This window comes from Trichosurus vulpecula, chromosome 9 (genome assembly GCF_011100635.1).
Source record: "Trichosurus vulpecula isolate mTriVul1 chromosome 9, mTriVul1.pri, whole genome shotgun sequence".
In the NCBI taxonomy this organism is placed as follows: domain Eukaryota; kingdom Metazoa; phylum Chordata; class Mammalia; order Diprotodontia; family Phalangeridae; genus Trichosurus; species Trichosurus vulpecula.
Window position 1 is genome coordinate 75,679,797 of NC_050581.1, and position 20,837 is coordinate 75,700,633.

Here is a 20,837-nt window from a genome sequence, read left to right on the forward strand (position 1 = left end):
TCCTGAGGACCTATAATGAACCATATTCCCTACTCACAGAGGAGATGGACTCAAGATATACAATAACACTTATGTTTTTTAAACATGGACAACGGAGAAATTTGTTTTGCTTGACTAGGAATAATTTGTTATAAGGGTTACGTTTTTCTTTTCCTTTTTTTTTTCAATGGGGAGAAGGAGGTGAAAGGGAGAAAAAAATCAAAAACAATTTATAAATTCTTCTGTCTCTCTTTAGAAAAGGCTCTAGTTAGTGCCAGTAGACGTCTATTTCTCCTCAGCAGAGCCAGTCAAAGGAAAATGTATCAGGATTAGTTACATGATGAAGAAATTTAAAGTAAATCTTACCTTGCTGCTCCTAAAGTTGATTCCTTCAAGCAGAATCAAACTCCTGCTTGCCATAGAGGTTCAGTTCTAGTGGAGTCTTTGTGCCTGGCAGTTTGGGGGCATGGGGTGTACAGGGTGCAAGACTTGGAGTCAGGAAGCTCTGAGTTTGAATCCTATCTTTGTTAACCTGGACAAATCACTTAACTCCTGTTAGCCCCAGTTTCCTCATCTGTTCAATGGGTACCTCATGGGACCGTTGTAAGGATCAAATGAGACGATGTATATAAAATGCTGTGAAAATCTTAAAGTGTCGTCTCAGTGTAACAGGAGGCTGGCCACTGCTTTCTCATTGCTTAAATGTGTGAGGCTGGGTGATGCAAGAACCCTTTTTTTAATTGTCTCCTGTTGGCTTAGTCTGTCTAGATGAAAAGCCTTTTAACTGGCTGCAGGGCGCATAGAAAAGACTCCAGTAGAGGAGCTCTCCCTCCCTGCTCTGCTGGCCTTGAAGTGTAAGCACGACCCTCGGGGTAGGTGATGCCTCTCCCTTCACCCCGTGAGCTCATGCCTTCCTAGGCAGTCTTGTGTCTGCCATTTGCCTGCCTGCTGTGTCAGCTGGTATCTTCCACCAAGCACCAGGGTCCTACAACTAGAGCAGCCATGTGGTGGTAGCAGCAGCAGTAGGTCAGCTGAAGGGGAAACAGCCACCCCCACAAAGAAGAGAACCCCTTGGTGTTCACCAGGCTGTCAGAGGTTCCAACAAGCTTGCACATTAGCCTCTCAACCAAATGGAATCATTTTGCATCTCTACTGTGTAGTGTTTCCTTTCTGTGTGGGAATAAAACAGCTCGTTCCATGCCTGATTGATGTTTTTATTCTGAATACCTTTGACTTCCTGCCCTTCCTGCTCAGGAGGAGCCCCAAGTCTAGAGAAGTGTAATGGGAGGACTTGGCCAATGAGGGTACAATCCATCCATTACATAAAAGTTGGATATTATTATTAACCATAGGGCAAAGAAACAGGTCATCATTCTCATCCTCAGCCTGCCTCCCCATCATTACGATGGCCAGGCTGGCCTGTTCCTTCCCAGTGCCCAGGTGGGCCTTACCAGCATGCCCAGCTGAATTGCTAGGACTGCCACTCTTGCTTCCAGTTCTGGTTCTTGCTCCGCTTCTCTCAGTGCTTTGGCTCCTCGGGCATGGCCCATGTTCCCAAGGCACACCTTGGCCACATCGAGCCGCTGTGTTTTCACACACATGCGGGCCATGTTCTCCCAGACAGCTTCACTACAGGAGAAATGGAAATAGGGGATGTTATACTTAATGAGCTTATCCTCTGGAAGGCTAAAAGGTCCAGCTTCCCATAACAATCCTTACCTCAACATCAATATTATTAATTAGTATTTTCACTCCATTCTTTGCATTGCTTCACAAATAAAAACCTGCCACATTATCTAAATGGGGCAACGGATAAAGTGCTGAGCCTAGAGTCAGGAAAACCTGCGTTCAAAGCCAGCTTCAGCCACTTACTAGCTGTGTGACCCTAGGCAAGTCATTTAACCCTGTTTACCTCAGTTTCCTGATCTGTAAAATGAGCAGGAGAAGGAAATGGCAAACCCCTCCAGTATCTTTGCCAAGAAAACCCCAAAAAGGGTCACAAAGAGAAATTATCCAATTAGCTTCTGTCTTTTCTATACCACTCAAGATGGACATTTTAGAAAAAGTGAGAGCTATCTTTGAATAAGGCTGCCCATTATGTATCTTTGTGCTCTGACCTTCACAAGGCCAGCTGTACTCCAGTTCAAGAGAGTCTAATAGCTCTCCTCTATCACACACAAATAACAAACAGTTTTGTCAAAGAACTCTCTGTTTCCTCAACTGAGCAACAAACTCATTTATTGTCTGGCACTTCAGGGTCTTCTAAGTGACTCATAGTGGGAAGGGAATTATGCTTCCATTTGGATTACAGAATATTACTCTCACATAAAGTTTTCAATTTTTCAGAGGCAAAATATCCAACTATTTGGAATTCAGAAAGTATATCAAACTACATTTTCCTTTCCAATAGCTCTTCCTCTGAGAACTGTTTCAGAGACAGATATAAAAGAATATAGTACAGAATGGGGTCCTAGAGGCATCTGGTGGCATCTGGAGTTCAAATATGGCCTTAGACGCTAACAAGCTGTATGACTCTGGGCAAGTCCCTTAACCCTGTTTGTCTCAGTTTCCTCAATTGAAAAATGGGGATAATAATAGCACCTACCTTGCAGGGTTGTTGTAAGGATCCAATGAGATAATATTTGTGAAGTGCTTAGCACAGTGCCTGGCACATAGTAGGCACTATAAAAGTGCTTATTCCCTTCCCTTCCCCTAGTTTATGAACCAAAGGTACCATCTGGGACAGAACAGTTGTTATTATGGGACTGCTGCTAATTACTCCTTTATTCCAAAGCACTGGACCTGGCGACAGAAGAGGAAGGTTCAAATCCTGACTCTGCTATTCCTTCTCAAAGTCATCTTGGCCATATTGACATGGTCTAGTGGAAAGAGCACTGGATTTGGAATCAGAAGACCTGAAGTTGAGTCCTGGCTTTATTACTTAATACCAGTGTTACTTTAAGCAAGAAGTATCACTTCATCAGGCATCAGTTTCCTCACCTGTAAAATGAGGGGGTTGGATGAGACCAGAGGTGTCAAACACATAGCCTGCCTTATGCAGCCCCCAACAGCCTCAATTGCAGCCTGAACCCAATTAAAATGTAATTGGTAAATATTTGACAAAATAAATGAAAATACACCAAAACATAGATAACATTACATTTAAAAACTCAATCAATGTGCGGCCTGCAGGAATTCTTTTCTTTTTTTTTTGAGGGGGGAAGGCAGGGCAATTGGGGTTAAGTGACTTGCCCAAAGTCACACAGCTAGTAAGTGTGTCAAGTGTCTGAGGCTGGATTTGAATTCAGGTCCTCCTGACTACACGGCTCATGCTCTACTTACTGCACCACCTAGGTGCCCCCTACAGGGATTCTTATGTCCAGATTAGTGTCCCCAATTTCCATTTGAGTTTGAAATCACTGGACAAGTCAATTCTAGAGTTTCTAAATATTCCTATTTGTCCCCCCTAGGCAAGTAGTATACCTTCCTTAGGCACCAGTTTCCTCATCTGTAAAATAAGAGGGTTGATCTAGGTTCCAATTTGAAAGCCAATGATTCTAAATATATTTCTTTATTTTTCTTCCCTTCTCTCTCTACCTTCTTTACTCTTGTTCTTCCCTATTCCCTGATCCTGAAGAAAGCCTTGACATGCAAGTCATAGAGGTAACCTGCGTTTTAGGATCTTAGCTTTGTGACCATGTTGACTAAGTTTGATCTTTGGAGATTTCTTACCAACACAATCATGGCTCAGCCTTTTGGAACATCAGAATTAGGTTCCTCTCTCTCAAAGGGCCTTGCTCTTCCCAGAGACACTGAAACTCACAAACCCTTAATAGAAGACAGGCTTGTGAATAGATATGAATAGTAGAGGAAAAAGGCAGAAGAAACAGGCTTTTTGGTTAGCTTTCCTCCCCAAATGAGGTTCAAAATTCTAGTGCTTAGTAAGAGTGAACACCGCATTGAAGAGGTTGCATCTCCTAGACATTCATCTGCCTCTCCTCTGTGATATTCATTCAGCCTATTCTTGTTTGGGGCCTGCTGCAGCTAAGCCTGCTTTTCTATCCTCAGTATGTCAGATTTAGTTGAGGACAGGAACTTCTGGGTCTCCTAAGCTGCCTGGGCCTTCTACTGAGTATTTCCCTGATCCCTTCTCCAGTCAGATTTGGCCCCTCTGGCAGATTCCTACAGGCCTCTTTCAGCTGGTCCTCTCATTGGTCTCAAGCCTCGTGGTTTTCCATCTAGGAAGCCTGGAATATCAATGATCAACCCAGCCAATGCCTTAACAATTTCAATCAGTCAGCTAGTGGCTAAGTAGCAGCCACTTCCACACACTTCTGCCTTCAGTGGGGAGCTCTCTCTACCCAAAGGTTTTTCTCAAGAGCTGAGAGGGACAACCTACACTGAGAGAAGACTCCTCTCCCACACCTATGCATGTTCATGAACCTCTCTTGTCCACCCTCACTTTGTTTCCTAAGGAGTGAGAAGAGCTGAGGAGGAAACTCAAGTCCCCACTCCCACATGGGCATGGAAAACCTCACCTTGGGAAGAGAGTTCACAGACCATCCCCATAAGACCAGGAGTGCCAGCTACATTCCACTTTAACCTCATTAAAAACATCTGCAGTCCCTTGTGAAATGTATTAGAGGTGCATAGGTGGTACAGGGCACTGAACAACAGGTGCAGATGATATCATATAAACAGGAAATTTTTTACATGTAGGTTACAGATTGAGGATACATACATTCAGCTCATATGCTTTAAATCTGTATAGGCTCTTCTACTGGATGCACCAGTGGGCACTGCCTGGCTATCCAAGTGCCATCCTTACATATCATGATCAGGATGTTGTGCTTCAGTCTGGTCACTGGCTGGATTATCCAAGAACTTTATACATTGAGTTTCTCCACTGCTGGGAGTAGACATCTTTGGGGTCACTGTCCTGTGGCCCATAGACAGCCTAGCTTGGACAGAACTGTGTCTGGCCTCTAAGGAGCCAGGCTTAGCACATTGCCTCCATTTGGGGGTACTTCTGAAGTACCCCCCAAGCCAAGTAAAAGAAAGGATGGCCTCTAGATTCAATCCTTCAGATTTACACAGACACTGACTTGTAGCATTGCCTTAGTGAGGTCTCAGCTTATTGTTTTTATTTTTTAATGAACAACTGAAAAAAGATTTCCCTCCCATTGCTCTTATCTGCATTGAGAAAAAAATATGAAAAATTAAAGCCCTAAAACACATAGCTGCATAGTCTGGTAAACGAATCCTCACATTTTCCATGCCCCAAAACGACATATCCCTTTGTGCATTTTAAGTGCATTACCTCTCTGTCAGGAGGTGAATGGTATGAGGTCCAAACTTCAGTCTCAGACTTTTTTACAGGCTCAGTAGCTTCATGGGCCTCCTTTTCTCAGCCTCTAAATACAACTCTTTTGGATCCCTTGGTTCCACTTCCACCACCCAGGAGTCTTGGCTGGAGATTCAGTCCTTATAGTCCTGTGGCTAGATAATCGTTCTGTTCCTTACTCAACATGCCACCATTTTCTATCTCCAACACAGACACACCTGCTCTGTAATGCCTCCTGCATGAGTGCCCTTGGGCTGGCCAGTCTCCTCTGGACGCAGGCTTGTTATTATTGCCATTGGGAATCGTCTGTTTTCAATCTTCCCCAAATGCATCAGCCCTGCCTCCCTGTGGTTGCTCCCTGTGTAGCAAGCCCTATCCCTTCAACCCTCACAGTTTCTGATTGCATGGGGTGCTGAGTCATTGGTATCAGAAGACATGGTCCCCATCCTTGATCCCATTTGCCAAAGCAAGGCAATGGACTTCGGCTTCCAGAAAACCAATGCTGAATTCTCTCAAGTGAACAGAGCATTTGTGCCTGTCTACAGCTGGAGGTCGGTCTTTCAAAGGGTAAATGGGAACAAACTGTCTGTGCCCACAAACTGCTTGTGGGTAAACTTCCCAACTACATATGCCTGGCTCCATTTTCAGAGGGGAGAGAAGAGGAATCCAGTGGGTGGGAAATTCCTTCCCTACTGCATATACAGGAAGCCTACACTCCTACAGCCCCAACTCCTATACAAATTAAGGGGGAAGAGTGCTCACAGGTCCCCATGCTCCTTGGAGTCATTGGCCACATAGACAAAACAGCTCAAGAAAAACTGATCTGGCTTCAAGGCTGTGGTTCCATAGATCTGACTTCTTGAATGTATGCAACTTTGTCCTAAGTAAGTATAACCAGACATGATGTTGCTCTAGATGTCAAGCCTCCTCTGGAGAGCTAAGTGAAAACTAAGATCCTCCCTTTTTTTTGTGCAATCCGTTAGCAGCAAGTTTTTTTAAACTGCTTATCTGTAATTTTTTTCTTACGAACTTTTTTTTCACAACATGACTAATATGGATATATGCTGTACCCAACTATATCAAATTACTGTCTTAGGGAGGGAGGAGAGAAGGAGAAAATTTGGAACTCAAAATTTTAGAAAAAAAAGTTAAAAATTGTCTTTATATGTAGTTGGAAAAAATATTTAAAGACCTGTTTCTATCTCTACTGTTTTTTATACCTCCAGAACATCTCTCTCCCATCTGACCCGTTCTCTTTACTCACACAGTCACCACTTGAGCCCAAACCCTCATCACCTCTCACTTAAACTGCTGCAGTGGGCTCCAAATGAGTTTTCCTGCCTTGCCTATCACTACTCACACAGCTGCCAAAGGGATGCTTCTCAAGGGTAGCTCTTGAGCTCCCCTACTCAACAAGCTCCCATGGCTCCCTACTGCCTCGAGGATAAGACAGAAACTCCACTGTTTGGCATTGAAAGCCCTTCACCACCTGCTCCCAGCCTGTCTTTCTAGTCTTATCATCTATTACCGTAATCTACGACCTAGCCAAATGACAGTTCTGTTCCTCAGGAATGGCATTCTGTCTTCTACCTCCATGTCTTAGCACCAGCTATGCCTCGTGCCTGGAATATGATCCCTTTTGTCTCTGCCTCAAAGATTCCTTCTCTCTCTCCAAGTCAGCTCAAGGGCCACTTTCTACATCAAGCCTTTCCTGATCTCCCCCAAAGCTGGTGTCTCTCAGCCTCAGTATCCTTATCTGTAAAATGAGAAAGCTGGGTCCGATGGCTTCCAATGTGCCTTCCAGCCCCCATCCGTAAGCCTGTGATACTTGTCTTTTTAGTTCGTCAGCAGGAAAACATCTGACAATTTTTTATCAGAAACTTTGTCTGGGAATTCACTGATGTGCTTTGCATTTTTATATTTTTGGATCTAGCCCTTAGGCCTTCAGGAAAAGAGTATGCTTTAAAAATATATATATATGTATATACAGATATATATATATGTATATATGTACACATACGTATATCTGTATATATAATTTTTCCCCAATTACAAGTTAAAGCAATTTTTAAATATTTTTTTAATGTTTTGAGTTCCAAATTCTATTCCTCCCTCCCCTCCCACCTCCTGAGATGGTAAGCAATCAGATATAGGTTATTTATGTACAATCATGTAAAACATTTCCATATTAGTCATTTTGGATGAGAAGATAAAAGAGTATACTTTTAACAAATAATATAATCTAAAAAAATCAATAGTAACAAAGAAACAGATATCATTTTAGCTATTTTTCTTGGATTAAAATCAGTCTTACAGATCATTCTACAAATAAAACCAAGGGGAATCTGCTTTGGAGTCGTGGGGGTTGTGATGCAGGATTCGTTCAGCAAAGAAAGAGACCTTGAGTTGATTTCTAAACTTGGAGGCCCCTCCCCTTGCATTCCATAACTCTGCTTCCTGCCCAGAGGCCCCTTCCTCCCAGATAAAACTGTCAGCCTTCGACTTTGATACAGCACATCTTGGAGGCAGAAGAGGATCTGATTCTCTCTTCCCACCTGGTAGGAAAGACGAGTTTCCAGAGGCAGGAAGCCTGCCGAACAGGGGGAGGAACCACCCTTTCTTGACCTAAAGAACTCCATCTCTGAGAGGAACAGGAAGGTGGAAGGGAAGCTGCCTCAGGGGAAACCCACGCTTTGGGCCATATTGTCCCTGAATGAACAAGGAGATACTCTAAGTAAGTTCACTGAAAACTGATTTGCTACATTAAATGCTATTTTCTGGCACTTTTCCTGATGGTCTTACTTATTTCCAGATTTTCAATAAGGAATTCTGAAACCTTGTTTACCAGAAATCTTGACTCTTGGGGACCCTGTGGGACACAGGGAAAGGATTATCACTGGAGGAATATGGCAGGTTCAGTTTTCTTATCCTTTGGGTTCACAGATAAATGAAAGACCCAATCCTGAATGGGAATCCCAGAGCCTCACATTATTACAACACACAGAGGATCTATTGTTTATCCAAATAGTTTTGGGAAATGGGAAAAATCAAGAGATGACTTCAATCAACTCTCTTGCATGCTGAAAAAATTGTCTGTGGCCAGGATGGTAAATACTTTGTCCACTTTTTTAGTGTGAAGAATATACAAATTCTTACTGTTTGTGTCTGTAACTTATACCTTTCTTGCAATATGTGATTTCAAGTTTCCTGAGAGTCACAGGTTTACTGTGCAAAAGAGCAGGGAGACTGAAGCATTTTAGTTAGTAAAAATAAGTTTACTGAGTTTCTACTGCTGAGAAGAAATAAGATCCATTTTCAAATAAAAATAACTCATTTTTACAATGTCCCTACACTACAGCATTGCCTTTTTTTCTATAGCTTTTTTTAAAGTTAAGTGAATTTATGAAGCTCAGTGGATGAAGTTAATTTGTTAAGTATAGGTATATTCCTTGAGGTAACAACACCAATGTCAATGTAAATTACTTGGAAGTGGGCTTAACCTCTCTCAACTATTTATTTTGGTTTAATGGTGATATTTGGGTGTTCTCACAAATCCTAAGGAGATCCTCATTTGACTTTGTAGGGCACTGAGACAAGTTTGAGAATACTTAAATGCTTTAAAAAAATACTAATTAAACTTAACCCTAGAATAATTATCTTTTTTATCTTATCATTGATTCCATTCCTTGCATCTTAATTGGAGAATTCAAAAGCTACCCAATCATTACTGACTTTTACAGAAATATCCTTACCAGAGGCAGCTAGGTGAAACAGTGCACAGAATATGGACCTGAAGTCAGGAAGACCTGAGTCCAAATCCAGCATCAGATGCTCACTTAATGTTAACTCTGTGAACTTCAGTCTCCTCTGTAAAATGGGGATAACAGTAACATCCACCTCCCAGGGTTGGTGTGAGGATCAAATGAGATGACATTTATAAAATGCTTTGTCAGCCTTAAAGCACCAGCTGTTACTATTATTATTGGGAACGTACCACAGGTATTATTATCCCCATTTTGCAGAGGAGCAACTGAGGCTCAGAGACATTAAATGACTTGACCATGCTCACCAATCTAGTAAGTATTACAGATGGGATATGAAGTCTTTCACATTTCAAATCCAGAATGTATCTACTATGGCCACATGCCTCTATAGACAGTAGGTAGATGGTTCAGAATTTCTTTTTTTTTTGGGGGGAAGTGGAGACAAGACTAGTGATTTAATTGGTACAGGGGCCACCTCTCATGCTGGCTCAAAAACTACAGGCATTTAAAAATGGCCTTAAGACATAACACTCTTAAAGAAGATTCTTTCTATTAAGAAGGGCATTCGTCTTATTCTTTAGATTACGCTGGGCAAGGAATTCTGTATATTTCAATTTCCATCTTTATAAAATGGACAGAAAACCTTGTTTTCTGTCTCTATTACAGAGTTAAGTATCTGGCAGGGAAATTCTATTGAAATATCAACAAACAATGGGATATTGGGTCAATTTATAAAAGTCTGGTAATTTAGAATAATCTTTTTCTAAATCATGCCTTCATTGAAGCTTTATGAAACTTCTTCATATCCAATTAACATCATTAGATGATTTCAACTGGAAAGATATTATTTGTGGGAGACTTTTCAACTCTTTTGCTAATCAAAAATCTATCAGGTATCTCGTGACAGATATATCAAAAGAGGAGGCCCTCCTTTCCACTTACATTTGGGAAAGAAAGTTTATAGTTTTTGGCCTTTTCCCTTTTTCAAAACTTGCCAAATACTGGAATCTAGTGAGCAGGTGATCACTTTTTCTAACATTTTGCATTAATTTTAACCCTATTTATAAGACAGCTTAAGATTCTGATAAGACATGGCTGGGTGAATTTCTCCACAATAATTTGGTCAGTTACAAAACCATGTTTATATGTTTTTAGGGATTCCCTTCAGGGTTTGTTTTTGGGGTTCGTTTTTTTTTTTGATTATTTAGTTTGTTTCATGTATGGTTAAGTTTGAAAACTACTCTAAAGAGCGATCTGCCGACAACTTCAAAATTAGTAGATCACTCCTCTCCACCTATATGTGGATCTCGGAAATGAACCAATCTGGGAGCAGAGCTTTAAGTTTACAGCGAAACCATTTGTATTTCCTAGAAAACACCACATTATTATCATGATTACTATTATTACTAGTAGTAATAATAATCCAAACTCTATTTCCACTAAGTGATTTGGGAGATCACTCTAATTTTTGGAGGGATTTCTCATTACCAAACCTTTAGAAATACTGTATGCATAAATGTGTAGAATTCCCAAGAGTCACTTCTTACTTTATCACCACTGCTTTTATCTCCAATCATTTAATACCTTTCCCTAAGCTGAGAAGGCTTTTTGGAGAAGCCCTGACACTTGGGAAATCCCAAAGAAATTCATGCACTAGTAAAAGACTCTCTAGAATAAAGCTAAAACTGAATCACACTTTACCATCTTTTGCCTTGCAATGTGCTAAAGGAATAAGGGGTAAGTTAAGTATATGTTAGGGGCTTATTATGAACACCTGTTTTCAAAATTTGCCAGCTGAAATTCTGATCTGCTACAAGTAGCTAAACAAGAAAAAGGGAAAAAGCTGAATCCTGGCTTGGTACATGCAGTGTACAACATGATTCTTATGCTGCCATGTCAACAGAATAGTCCTGATCTTACTTCTACCAAGAGAAACTACCAGAGAAATCTGTAAGAATTATAAAGGACCAGAAAACCCTAAGATTTGTGCTTGTTGTAGCAGATTCCAGAATGCATTGCATTCTGAGAAGTTTAGCAGCCTCTGTCTCCATCCAACTCTGGAGAATTTCCTGTTCTCTGCGCTTTTACTTGGAAAAAGAACGTACAGCTGCACTTCATCAAATCTGAACAGGGAATCTAATAAAAAGCAGATGGGGCAGGAGAGGACTAAGGGCCTAAAATGGATGTGGATCTTTTGGAAAGGAATAGATCCTGTTTGGAATACATTAATAAGTCACAGAGGCCCTCTCTCCCAAGGCAAAGTGTGACTGGAGGACTAACTGCTTCACTATAAGATTGTATATGAATTGGTGCCAAACCTTTTCATTCTTCTTTCCCATAAAAGTTATTCTTAGGATAATCAAGACTGTTCCAGTTGTGCTATTAATATTGACCATAAGTGCTATAGATGGAATGCTACGCAGCGGTTTCAGGTTAACGAAAAAGTAAGATCTGTTTTTGTCTTTAGCTTCAACTGTTCAAAAATGAAAAGCACTTTGTCCTCTTCCTATAAGAAAGGAACATGTATTCTTAGAGCTAAGTTTTGTGCTAGTCCTTCAGTTCATGAATTTCTATTAAAAATTCTAGTTTATTGATGCCGCAGACAAGGAAAGGTATCAAAGGATCTCATACTATTTGCCTAGAGGTGGACTATACATAGTTCTTGAGATGCTCTTATCAGTTTATTGTGGAGATGTTCCCAAGTATATGTGTGCTTAATGAATCTGATTTGATTACTTTCATTTCCCAAAGAGGAAGACTCACTTCAAAGCAATAATCACTTTCTGTGACTCAGAACCTACCAACTAAAATCTTACATTTTTCAATGGGTCCTTCCTTCCCATTCTGGCAGGATGGATGCCTATGGCTCAATGAAGACCGATTTCTCTGGGTTTAGAATTTAGGGTGTATAGAAATTATGTTTTCTTATCTATGACAAAGTCTATGGCCCAGAGCTTTTCTCATTCAATTCCAGAAGAATTCATACTATCCTATCATCACATATTCCTTCCTTGCCTCAAACCACCTCCCCACCAAATCCTCCCACCCTACCCTCACCCCCACAAATAATTCACTCTATGGAGGGAGACAAATCTTAGCTGACAAGGTAAAGCAAGCTTACCATCTGCTAAAAGAGAAAATTCCAGGAATGCGCAGTGCCCCCAGGGAAAATAGGGTGAGCAAATGTTTGCCTCCTAATGATGGAAAATCTCATCTGTTCCAGGATTAGAATAATTACTTAGTCTAAACAGATGAACCTTGGGCTGGGTCCTAGAGGCACAAACATCAACAGCCCCACCCCTTCTTCATTGCCACCATTCTTCAGAAACTGTAAGGAATGGAAAATGATGGAATGGTACAACTACAGGTGCTGCTACTTCCCAGGGAAAATTCAGAATATTTACTCTTATTTTTCAAACTTGTATTTGTTTCCCTTGGAAATTAGTCATACCCAAAGAGTATCTGCCTTTGTAATAGTAGGAAAATCCAATTCTAAATTAAAATCTCTAAACTAACAGTGTTTGAAGACTTCTTGATGTAGTTTCCCCAAAGGAGGGGATAAGAGAGGTGGACACTTCGGGGTAGTAACTCAGAACTTGATAAACTTGCTTATCTGCTCAGTTGACTGATAATGATGTGTAGAAGCAGATATTGGTGTTATACAATATACTGCTTAGTATAGATTTCATCAAATTGACAAAAGTAGTGTTACAGATGCTTGATAATGTTGCTGTACACTTTTTACATGTGGCTTATAACTATATTGGCAAATGAGAGAACTACTATAGATAGAGTACATCTGGAAGTCATCTAGGCATTTCACAAAGTTTCTTCAGGAAAGGAGAGAGAGCTATAGACCAGATGATACAGTTGAGTTGCTTTAGAACTGATTCAAAGGCTAGACCCAAAGAATTGTGGATTGATGGAGAGATGTCACCTAAGGGAGTAGGACTCTAGTGGAGTGCCCCAATGATATGCTCTGCCTTTCTATTCAATATTTTTATCAATCACTTAGATGAAGGCATAGATGGCACATCAAATGTGTAGATGACAATGCTTGAAGGAATAGCTAACACACTGAAAAGATCACAACAGATTAGAACATTAGGCTGAATTCTGAACAATTAAATCACATGTGAAGTCTTACACGGAGGTTAAATCAGTCAATAAATAAGTATTAACTGGATGCTTGTTATATGCCCAGTCACTCTGCTGAGGACTGGGGATACATATACAAAAGCAAAACAGATTCTGCCCTCAAAGAACTTCCATTCAAACGGGACAAAATATGTAAATATATAATATATAAGTTTATATATGTACACTCACACAGATATATGTAAATGAATACAAAGCAGCTTCAGGAGAGTATCCTGGCAGCTGGGGGTGGGGAGGGAATCAGGAAGGGCTCCATGTAAAAAGCAGCACTGGAGTTGATTCTTAAAGGAAAGAAAGGCCTCTAAGAGACAAAGGTGAAGAGAGGAGGACATTTCAGGCCTAGGGGACAGCCAGAGCAAAGTACAGAGAGGAGAGGTGGAATGACCTATGTGAGGAACAACAAACAGTTTGGGTACACCATGTATAATGAGCCTGGAAAAGGAGGTTGGGGCCAGGTGTGAAGGGTTTTAAAAGCCAAGCAGGAGTTTCTATTTTATCCTAAAGTCAATAAGGAGCCATTGGAGTTTACTGAGTAAGAAGATGATATGATTGGTCCTATGGTTTAGGAAAACCAGTCTGGAGGCTGGAGAGAGAATAGATCGGAGGGAGGAGAGACTTGAGGTAAGTTGGTAAGGAGGCCAACCATAAGGCTACTGTAACAGTCCAGTAGAGAGATAATGAGGACATAAAGTATCATGGTGACTAGGATGTGAATGGAGAGGAGGGGTTTGAAATGTAAAATTGGTAGCTAATGATGTCAGCCCAGGTCTCAGCAGAGAAATTAGGGCTGGAGGGGTGTGTGTGTGTGTGTGTGTGTGTGTATGCGTGTGTGTGTATATAGAAGGACAGTCATGTGGAAAAAGTATTGGGCTCAATTTGTTTGCCCCAGAAGTCAGAACCAGGAGCACTAGATAGGAGCTGTAGAAAGGTAGGTGTCAACTCAATAACAGGAAAAGACTTCCTCATAATTACAACTGTCCAAGGGAAGAATGGGCTGCATAAGGAGATAGTGAGTTTCTCATCACTAGCTGGGGCTAGAAGACCACTTGTTGGAGACGTATGAAAGAAATTCCTATTCAGGTATAAGTTGGCCTAGATGAGGTCTGAGGTCCTTGTAATTAGTTCTGAGATGCTGTAAACCTGAAATATGCGTTTAAAATTTTCACTTCAATTGAACACATATGTATTACTGTTGATTTGATCTGCAATGAGACTCTGAGTCTGTGAAATATATTTAAAATTTTGTGGATAGAAGGAATGATTCTACTTAGTTCTTATTTGAGTCTGGGAGGTAGACTCTGTTCTCTTATCATTTCCATCATCAATGTAAAGTGACCCAGAACTAGTTATTTGTAAGGCTTGAAAATCTCTGCTAATGGTATTTCTTATGATAAAGATTATGATGTTACCAGAACTTATGCTCCGAGAAGAAATGCAGTCTAATGGAAGGAGAATTGGAACTGGGAAGAGAAGCTGTGAGATGCAGGTTCTTCCTAGTACTGTCACAAATAAGCAACCTGACCTTGGGAAAATCGGTTGCTTCTCTGTGACTTAGCTTTTTCAGCTGCCAAACAAGATTGTTGGAAGGAGCAAACAGACAATGTGAAGCAGGGATGTCAAACTCAAATAGCAACATATTGCTGCTGGCTCCATATTCACTTAGAAAACTACAAATTTGCATTGTATATCTGTATTACATTGCATTTTTATTTAGTTTGTTAAACATTGCCAAATTACAATTAAATCTGGTTCAGCATCATTGGGAATTTTGGTGCATACCTCACAAGTAAAGTACTTCAGAAAGTAGAAAATGTTACATAAAATAAGCAATTACTATTTTCATTATTGTTATATATGATTTGAAGGATTGTTTTTGTTGTCATCATCATTATTATTATACTTGCTTACTATTTTCAGTGCTATACTTTGGGCCTATGTAATTATTGATCCAAGAACCATTAATAAGATTCATTTATCTCTATGTACTCACCCCTTCATTCAGTGCTGTTTTTCATTCAGCACTGAACTCTACACTATTTAACTTGTGGCCATGTGGGTAAGTGGTCCACAGAGTAAGATAACCGGGAACGAGGATGGTCCAGTGTTGTAAAGCTGATAGAAGCCTCCAAAAGTATCTTTTTCACAGCATAACATTTTGTACACCTGCCTTCAGGAAGTATAGGACTTGGGATGAAAATGACATACATAGTCATTTCCCCTTGGCAAGGATATAGTTTTGGCGAGGGTGACAATACTTATGTGCCATGGTAAGCGTCAGTGTGCAGTAGCAGTGACAGTCTGTGTGCTAGAGAGATGAATAATAAAGCTGGAACAGATGGCAAATAGGGTATTGGGCCTGCAGCAATTCTCCGGCTTTCTTAAGATGTCAGTTGCTATGCTTAAGTCTCTGGGAGTCTCACTGCTGAATGAAGTGCTAACACATGCCTTTGGTACCAGTCCAGTAACTGGGGACTGGACTGATAGGTTTCAAGAGAAAATGAATCAGGCTGTTTTGTTCCACAACATCCCTGGCCTTTCCTTTTTGGAAAGGAAGGTGTGGAGAGGGAGCAGTGAAAGGAGGTGGGTTTGGGAGTAAGACTTTAGAAGTCTCCCCAGTCTTTTCCTTTCAGGAAACACATCCTGTTAGTGTCTGGCTGCTGTGGCAGAGCCTCTGTTTGTTGCAATTGGCTACGCCCTCCAGCTCACCAAAAACAGCCTCAAAAACAACCATTTCCTTTTTGCTGAAAGACAAGAGGAAAAGACCATATGCACACTTCCCTGCAGCCGAATCCCTACTTTTCAGTATCTGCTCCTGGCTGCTGGGACACCGGGCAAGAAGCCTGGGCAGGGAAAGCTTTAGCCACTCAAAGCCCATGTCCTTTCTTCATTACACTCCTGTCTGGGGTGTGTGCTTTAACGACTATCAGTTTTATTTACTAGGTTAAAGCGGATCAGGGTCGTGTAGTATTGGAAAAGGGGTTTCCAATATGCTATTCTGCCTCTGAAGAGATCCTCTGTTTCCTGTATTTGCTGCACTGGAAGACCAAGACATTCGGCTAACACCTATTTGATACTCTTTCCCCCTAGGAAGACCACAAGCTCAAGATTCTGGACCCATTGTGGGGGCACATTGATCTTTAAGGGATGGGCCTTTCTGCAGCCTGGTTCAGCACAGGACTGGCACTACTCAAAGTGCAGGCAGGAGGATAGGGCCGTGTCATCAGGACAGTGCTACACCTCAGACTTCTTCTATGGAATATTCCCGTCTACCTCAGAATGTGCTAATTTGCTTGATTGGAGTTGACTTGGAAGCTGACTTTGAGAATGAACGGTGATGTTCTCTAGCCACCCCTAACACTATCTGGTGGCTCTTTCATTAACAGTTCTTTTTCAATGTGCCACAGCTGGCCGAACCCTTGGATCTTCTGCAAATACACTGACAGTAACTGACAGTCAGATATGACTGTCCAGAAACTGGTGGCCACGGCTGTATTAGTGGCCCTAGTTTCACTAATTCTCAATAATGCAGCGGCCTTTACTCCCAACTGGGTGTACCAGACCCTAGAAGATGGGCGCAAGCGAAGTGTGGGACTGTGGAAGATATGCTGGCTGGCAGATAAGGGAAAAGGAGGGGCAGGCAGTGGAACCCGAAATGGACAAGGGGAAGATCGAGAGTGTGAAGCTTTGAGCTGGGGGTCAGATTCAGCAGGATTCCAGGAATCTCGAAGTACCGTCAAATGTAAGTCTTCTATTCACTTTTCCAGGGTTTTTTTTTGCCTAATGGAATAGGACAGTATATGGGTAGGTGGCCAAAGTGAAATGCTCAGCTGTTGATACAGCATCTGGCCATCAGGTAGCGCAATGGAGTAAAAGTATCTACCATGGAATACGCCTGATGATCATCTATACACAGCAAGGGGAAGTACTTCACTCATTTGGAGGAAACTCACCCAAATATTAAAACCATTAGTAGAGATATCTACCCTTCCGGCCAATCTACCCTACACTTGTTTTATCTCCAAGATATTTTATGCATGTATATAAAGTATATAAAGAATTTAGGGTTGGTTTTTTTCCTTTTACTGATCGGTAGTGTTAGTTTTGGTGTTTAAAGACATATAACTTCCTAACGACAAAATTGGAAAAAAAAAAAAACAAAAACCCAACACATTTTTTTTTTTTGGTTAAAAAGATCAGAAGCTGAACAAAAAAGTTTAAATATTTTAATAATACACAAGTAAAAATAAAAATAGTATATTTCAAAAAATATTCAGTTAATGATTTGTCTTCCTAGATTTGCAGGGTCTCTTATAGAACATGTGAGAGACAAAGTAGAGAGGTAGAAAAGACAGTCAGCAAGGACTGAATTTTGGAATCAAGTGGCAGAAGAGGACCAGGATGATGAGAATAACTGATAGAAAGGCAACACAGATTAGAGACTCAATACTGGTCTGAAGTTAGGAGAGCAAGACTCTTAGCTTTGCTCCTAAATAATTGATACTTGGCTATGGGCTGTCAGGCAAATTACTTTTCTGTATGTTTTTTTTTCCACTCTGAGAAGTTAGGAGGACTAATTACGTTTTTAAAATATGTAAAGTATTTTGAACACACTAGGAGGTGCTACATAAATCAAAAAGTCTATTAGTTCCCTTACTCACAATTTTAATTTTATTAAAAATCTATCTTCCAAAGTCACTATTCTGTCACTCTTAAGATTTTCAAATGCAGTGAGTATGATTCACTTGGAACAAAATTTGACTAAATATCTTTATCACAGGAATCATGTTTAAAAATCAAAATTTTAAAATGTTGGGTGAAATTTTTAAGTTTAAGAATTTCTCCATGTATTTGCTTTATAAATAATCTACTTTAAAAAGGAAATATTTAAAGCTCATGTAGTGACTTTTATAACACATTTTAGCCCTTTTTCCAAAAAAACTCCTCAAATAATTCTGTTCAGTTTTCCATTTTTTTTGTTTAGTTTAATTTAGGTTGCACTGACATCCTAAGGGAGTTAACGATAGAAAATTTTTTTGAAAACAATAAAAGTAGAGAGGAAATTATTTCTACAAATCAGACAAATGTATTCACACTTCAAAAACTGTATGTAAGCAGGATGTTCTGCATATTTTCTAGTATTATTTAATTTTCATGTATGTCTTTTTTCCCCAACTAGATCACAAACTCCATATAAACAGTGACTATATATGATGCTGTGTACAAAAGTGCTCAATAATTTTTTGTCAAATGAATTGATTGCCAAATAAAGTTTTCAAGGAAAATTCCTATCTGGTTAACTTCAGATGAATGAAATACTCAAATACAGGCTGAATTTTAAAAATGCATATATTTAGCAGGTAATTCTTTCTTCTAGAAAGTTCATGTTAGAAAGGGTGCTTTCATGCAACTTGAGATTATTGTTATTGTTTGAACTAATTATAACAATAATAAGAAATTAGCATTCAAGAACACCACAGACTCTAACTGATTTTAAGTTTTGGCAGAAAGTCATGTTTCTAGGGAGTAAGCAGTCTAGGAACAGTGATTGATTTGAATCTTATTTTGTTATCAGATGCAAAAATAACCATAAACTACCTCCCTAAAATGTACAGCAAACCCACATACAGAGAGAGCAATATTAAATTCATGATAATTCTGACTTATAATTAATATCAATCTTACCAGTAATCTCCCACTATAGATTAGTATGACTAGAATGTATGGTTTGTAAACACATAGAAAGTGAATTGGTGAGAACTTAGTGGTAGCATAGACTCATTAAGAGCCTACCTGATCACAGGATCATAAAACTAGAGATGGAAGACATATTAAAGATCATCTAGTCGAACCCCCCTCATGGGGGTCTAGAGAGATGAACTCACTTGTCCAAGTCAGGATCCAAACTCTTGTTTTGTTCCTAAAAGTTCAACATTCTTTCTGCTGCACCTCACTGAAGAATTTCACCTGTTTTTTTCTTTTTGAGTAACTATACCATTGGATCAAAGGAATTCTATAAATAGAAAATCTCTAGATTTCGGCCAGGCATTCCATGATGTTTCTCATCATATCCTTGTGGACAAGAAGAGTTAGGTGGATTCAGAACTGGCTAGAGCCTAAGAAAGGTGATAAACAGATTGATCAGCTTGGAGAGAGAGCTCTAGCAGAGTCCCAAAGGATTTTGTGTTTCACTTTGTTCTTATCAGTGACTTGGACTAAGGCATGGATATAATGCTTAGCAAATTTGCAAATGACCATAACTGTGAAGGATAGCTAATATGTTGTATGACAAAATTAGGAATCCAAAAAAAATCTCAATAGGTTGGAATGATCAGCTGAATCATAAAAAATGACATTTTATAGTGTAAAAATACAAGATGGGGGATGTATGGGGAAAAAAGTACTTCATATTTTCTAGAAGCTCAATGTGAGTTAATAAATATGAGTCAATAATATTCAATGATTATTGCACACACTGCCCCACCCCAACATAACAACACCACACAAAGAAAAAACAATGTTACGTTAGGCTTAATTAACATAAGCATAATGTTTGGAACAAGAGAAGTAACAGTTCTGCTCTACTCTGCCTATCTGGAGTTGTGCTCCCTTCTGGATACCACATTTTAAGAGGGATATTTAGGAGCTGGAAGTTCACAGGATAATAGAGACCTTAGAGGCTATCCAGCTTTGTTCCATCATTTTATAGCTAAGAACACTGAAGCCCAGGAGAATTAAGTAATTTGTTCAAAGTCAGGCAGCACCTGTCGTATTAGACTATTTAAAGATATTCAAAGGAAAGCAACCAAAATAGTTAGGGGGATACACAACTGTATCACATAGGACACAATCATTATAATAGATATATGGGCTATGTGAAAGACTTCCCTCTCCTGTTCTCCAGTCCTACATCATCAACTGCCTGCTGGACATCTCCACTTGAATGCTCAACTGGCATCTCAAATCAACAAATAGAAAAAGAACTCATTTTCCCCTAAAATCTATCCATCACTTTTTCTAACTTTCCTTTTTCTGTTGAAGACACTACCATCCTCCCAAGCCCCTGGTTAATAACCTTGGAATCATTTTCAAATATTCCCTCTCCCTTTCCCCAGGAAATCATTTGCCATATCAATTCTACCTCTACAACATCTCTTGTATCTGTCCCCTTCTCTCCACTCAGACTGAAACCATCCTAATTCAGGTCCTAGCCACTCCTCACCTGAATTATCGTAATGCCCTTCCAAAGTCTCCCCACCTCAGATCTCCACACTCCACACAGCTGCTGGATTGGTATTGTCCAGCACAGTTCTGACCATATCACTCCTCTGCTCAAAAAGCTTCAACGGCTTCCTATTGCCTTGAGAACAAACTCCTGTGTTTGGCATTTAAGGCCCTTCATAATCTAGCTCCAATTGTTATTCCAGACTTGTTTCCTATTATCCCCCTACCCACTTTCTGTTCTCACCAATCTGGCCTCACTGCTAGGGCCCATACTGGACAGTCCATCTCTTGCCTCCATGCCTTTGCAAAGGTTGCCTCCATCTCTTGGAATCCTTGGCTCCATGCAAGTCTCTGCTTGTTCCAGCTCCTCT

The 20,837-nt window shown here is 40.2% G+C and overlaps 2 protein-coding genes across 3 annotated transcripts in view; one reads left to right on the forward strand and one right to left on the reverse strand.

Moving 5' to 3' along the window:
- Nucleotides 1-20,837, reverse strand: part of IFT140 (intraflagellar transport 140) — a 175,123-nt gene that overhangs the window by 15,811 nt on the left and 138,475 nt on the right. The window contains exon 18 of the mRNA XM_036738510.1: nt 1,431-1,608. Coding sequence (XP_036594405.1) covers nt 1,431-1,608 — 178 coding nt within the window. The remainder of the gene's footprint in view (nt 1-1,430; nt 1,609-20,837) is intronic.
- TMEM204 (transmembrane protein 204) overlaps nt 7,855-20,837 on the forward strand; it is a 51,940-nt gene continuing 38,957 nt past the window's right edge. The window contains exons 1-2 of one of the 2 annotated variants that reach the window (XM_036738509.1): nt 7,855-8,057; nt 16,333-16,984. In XM_036738509.1, coding sequence (XP_036594404.1) covers nt 16,705-16,984 — 280 coding nt within the window. In that variant the 5' untranslated portion in view covers nt 7,855-8,057; nt 16,333-16,704. Of the gene's footprint in view, nt 8,058-16,043; nt 16,985-20,837 lie in introns of those variants that run through there. The other variant, XM_036738508.1, reaches the window with a different exon arrangement.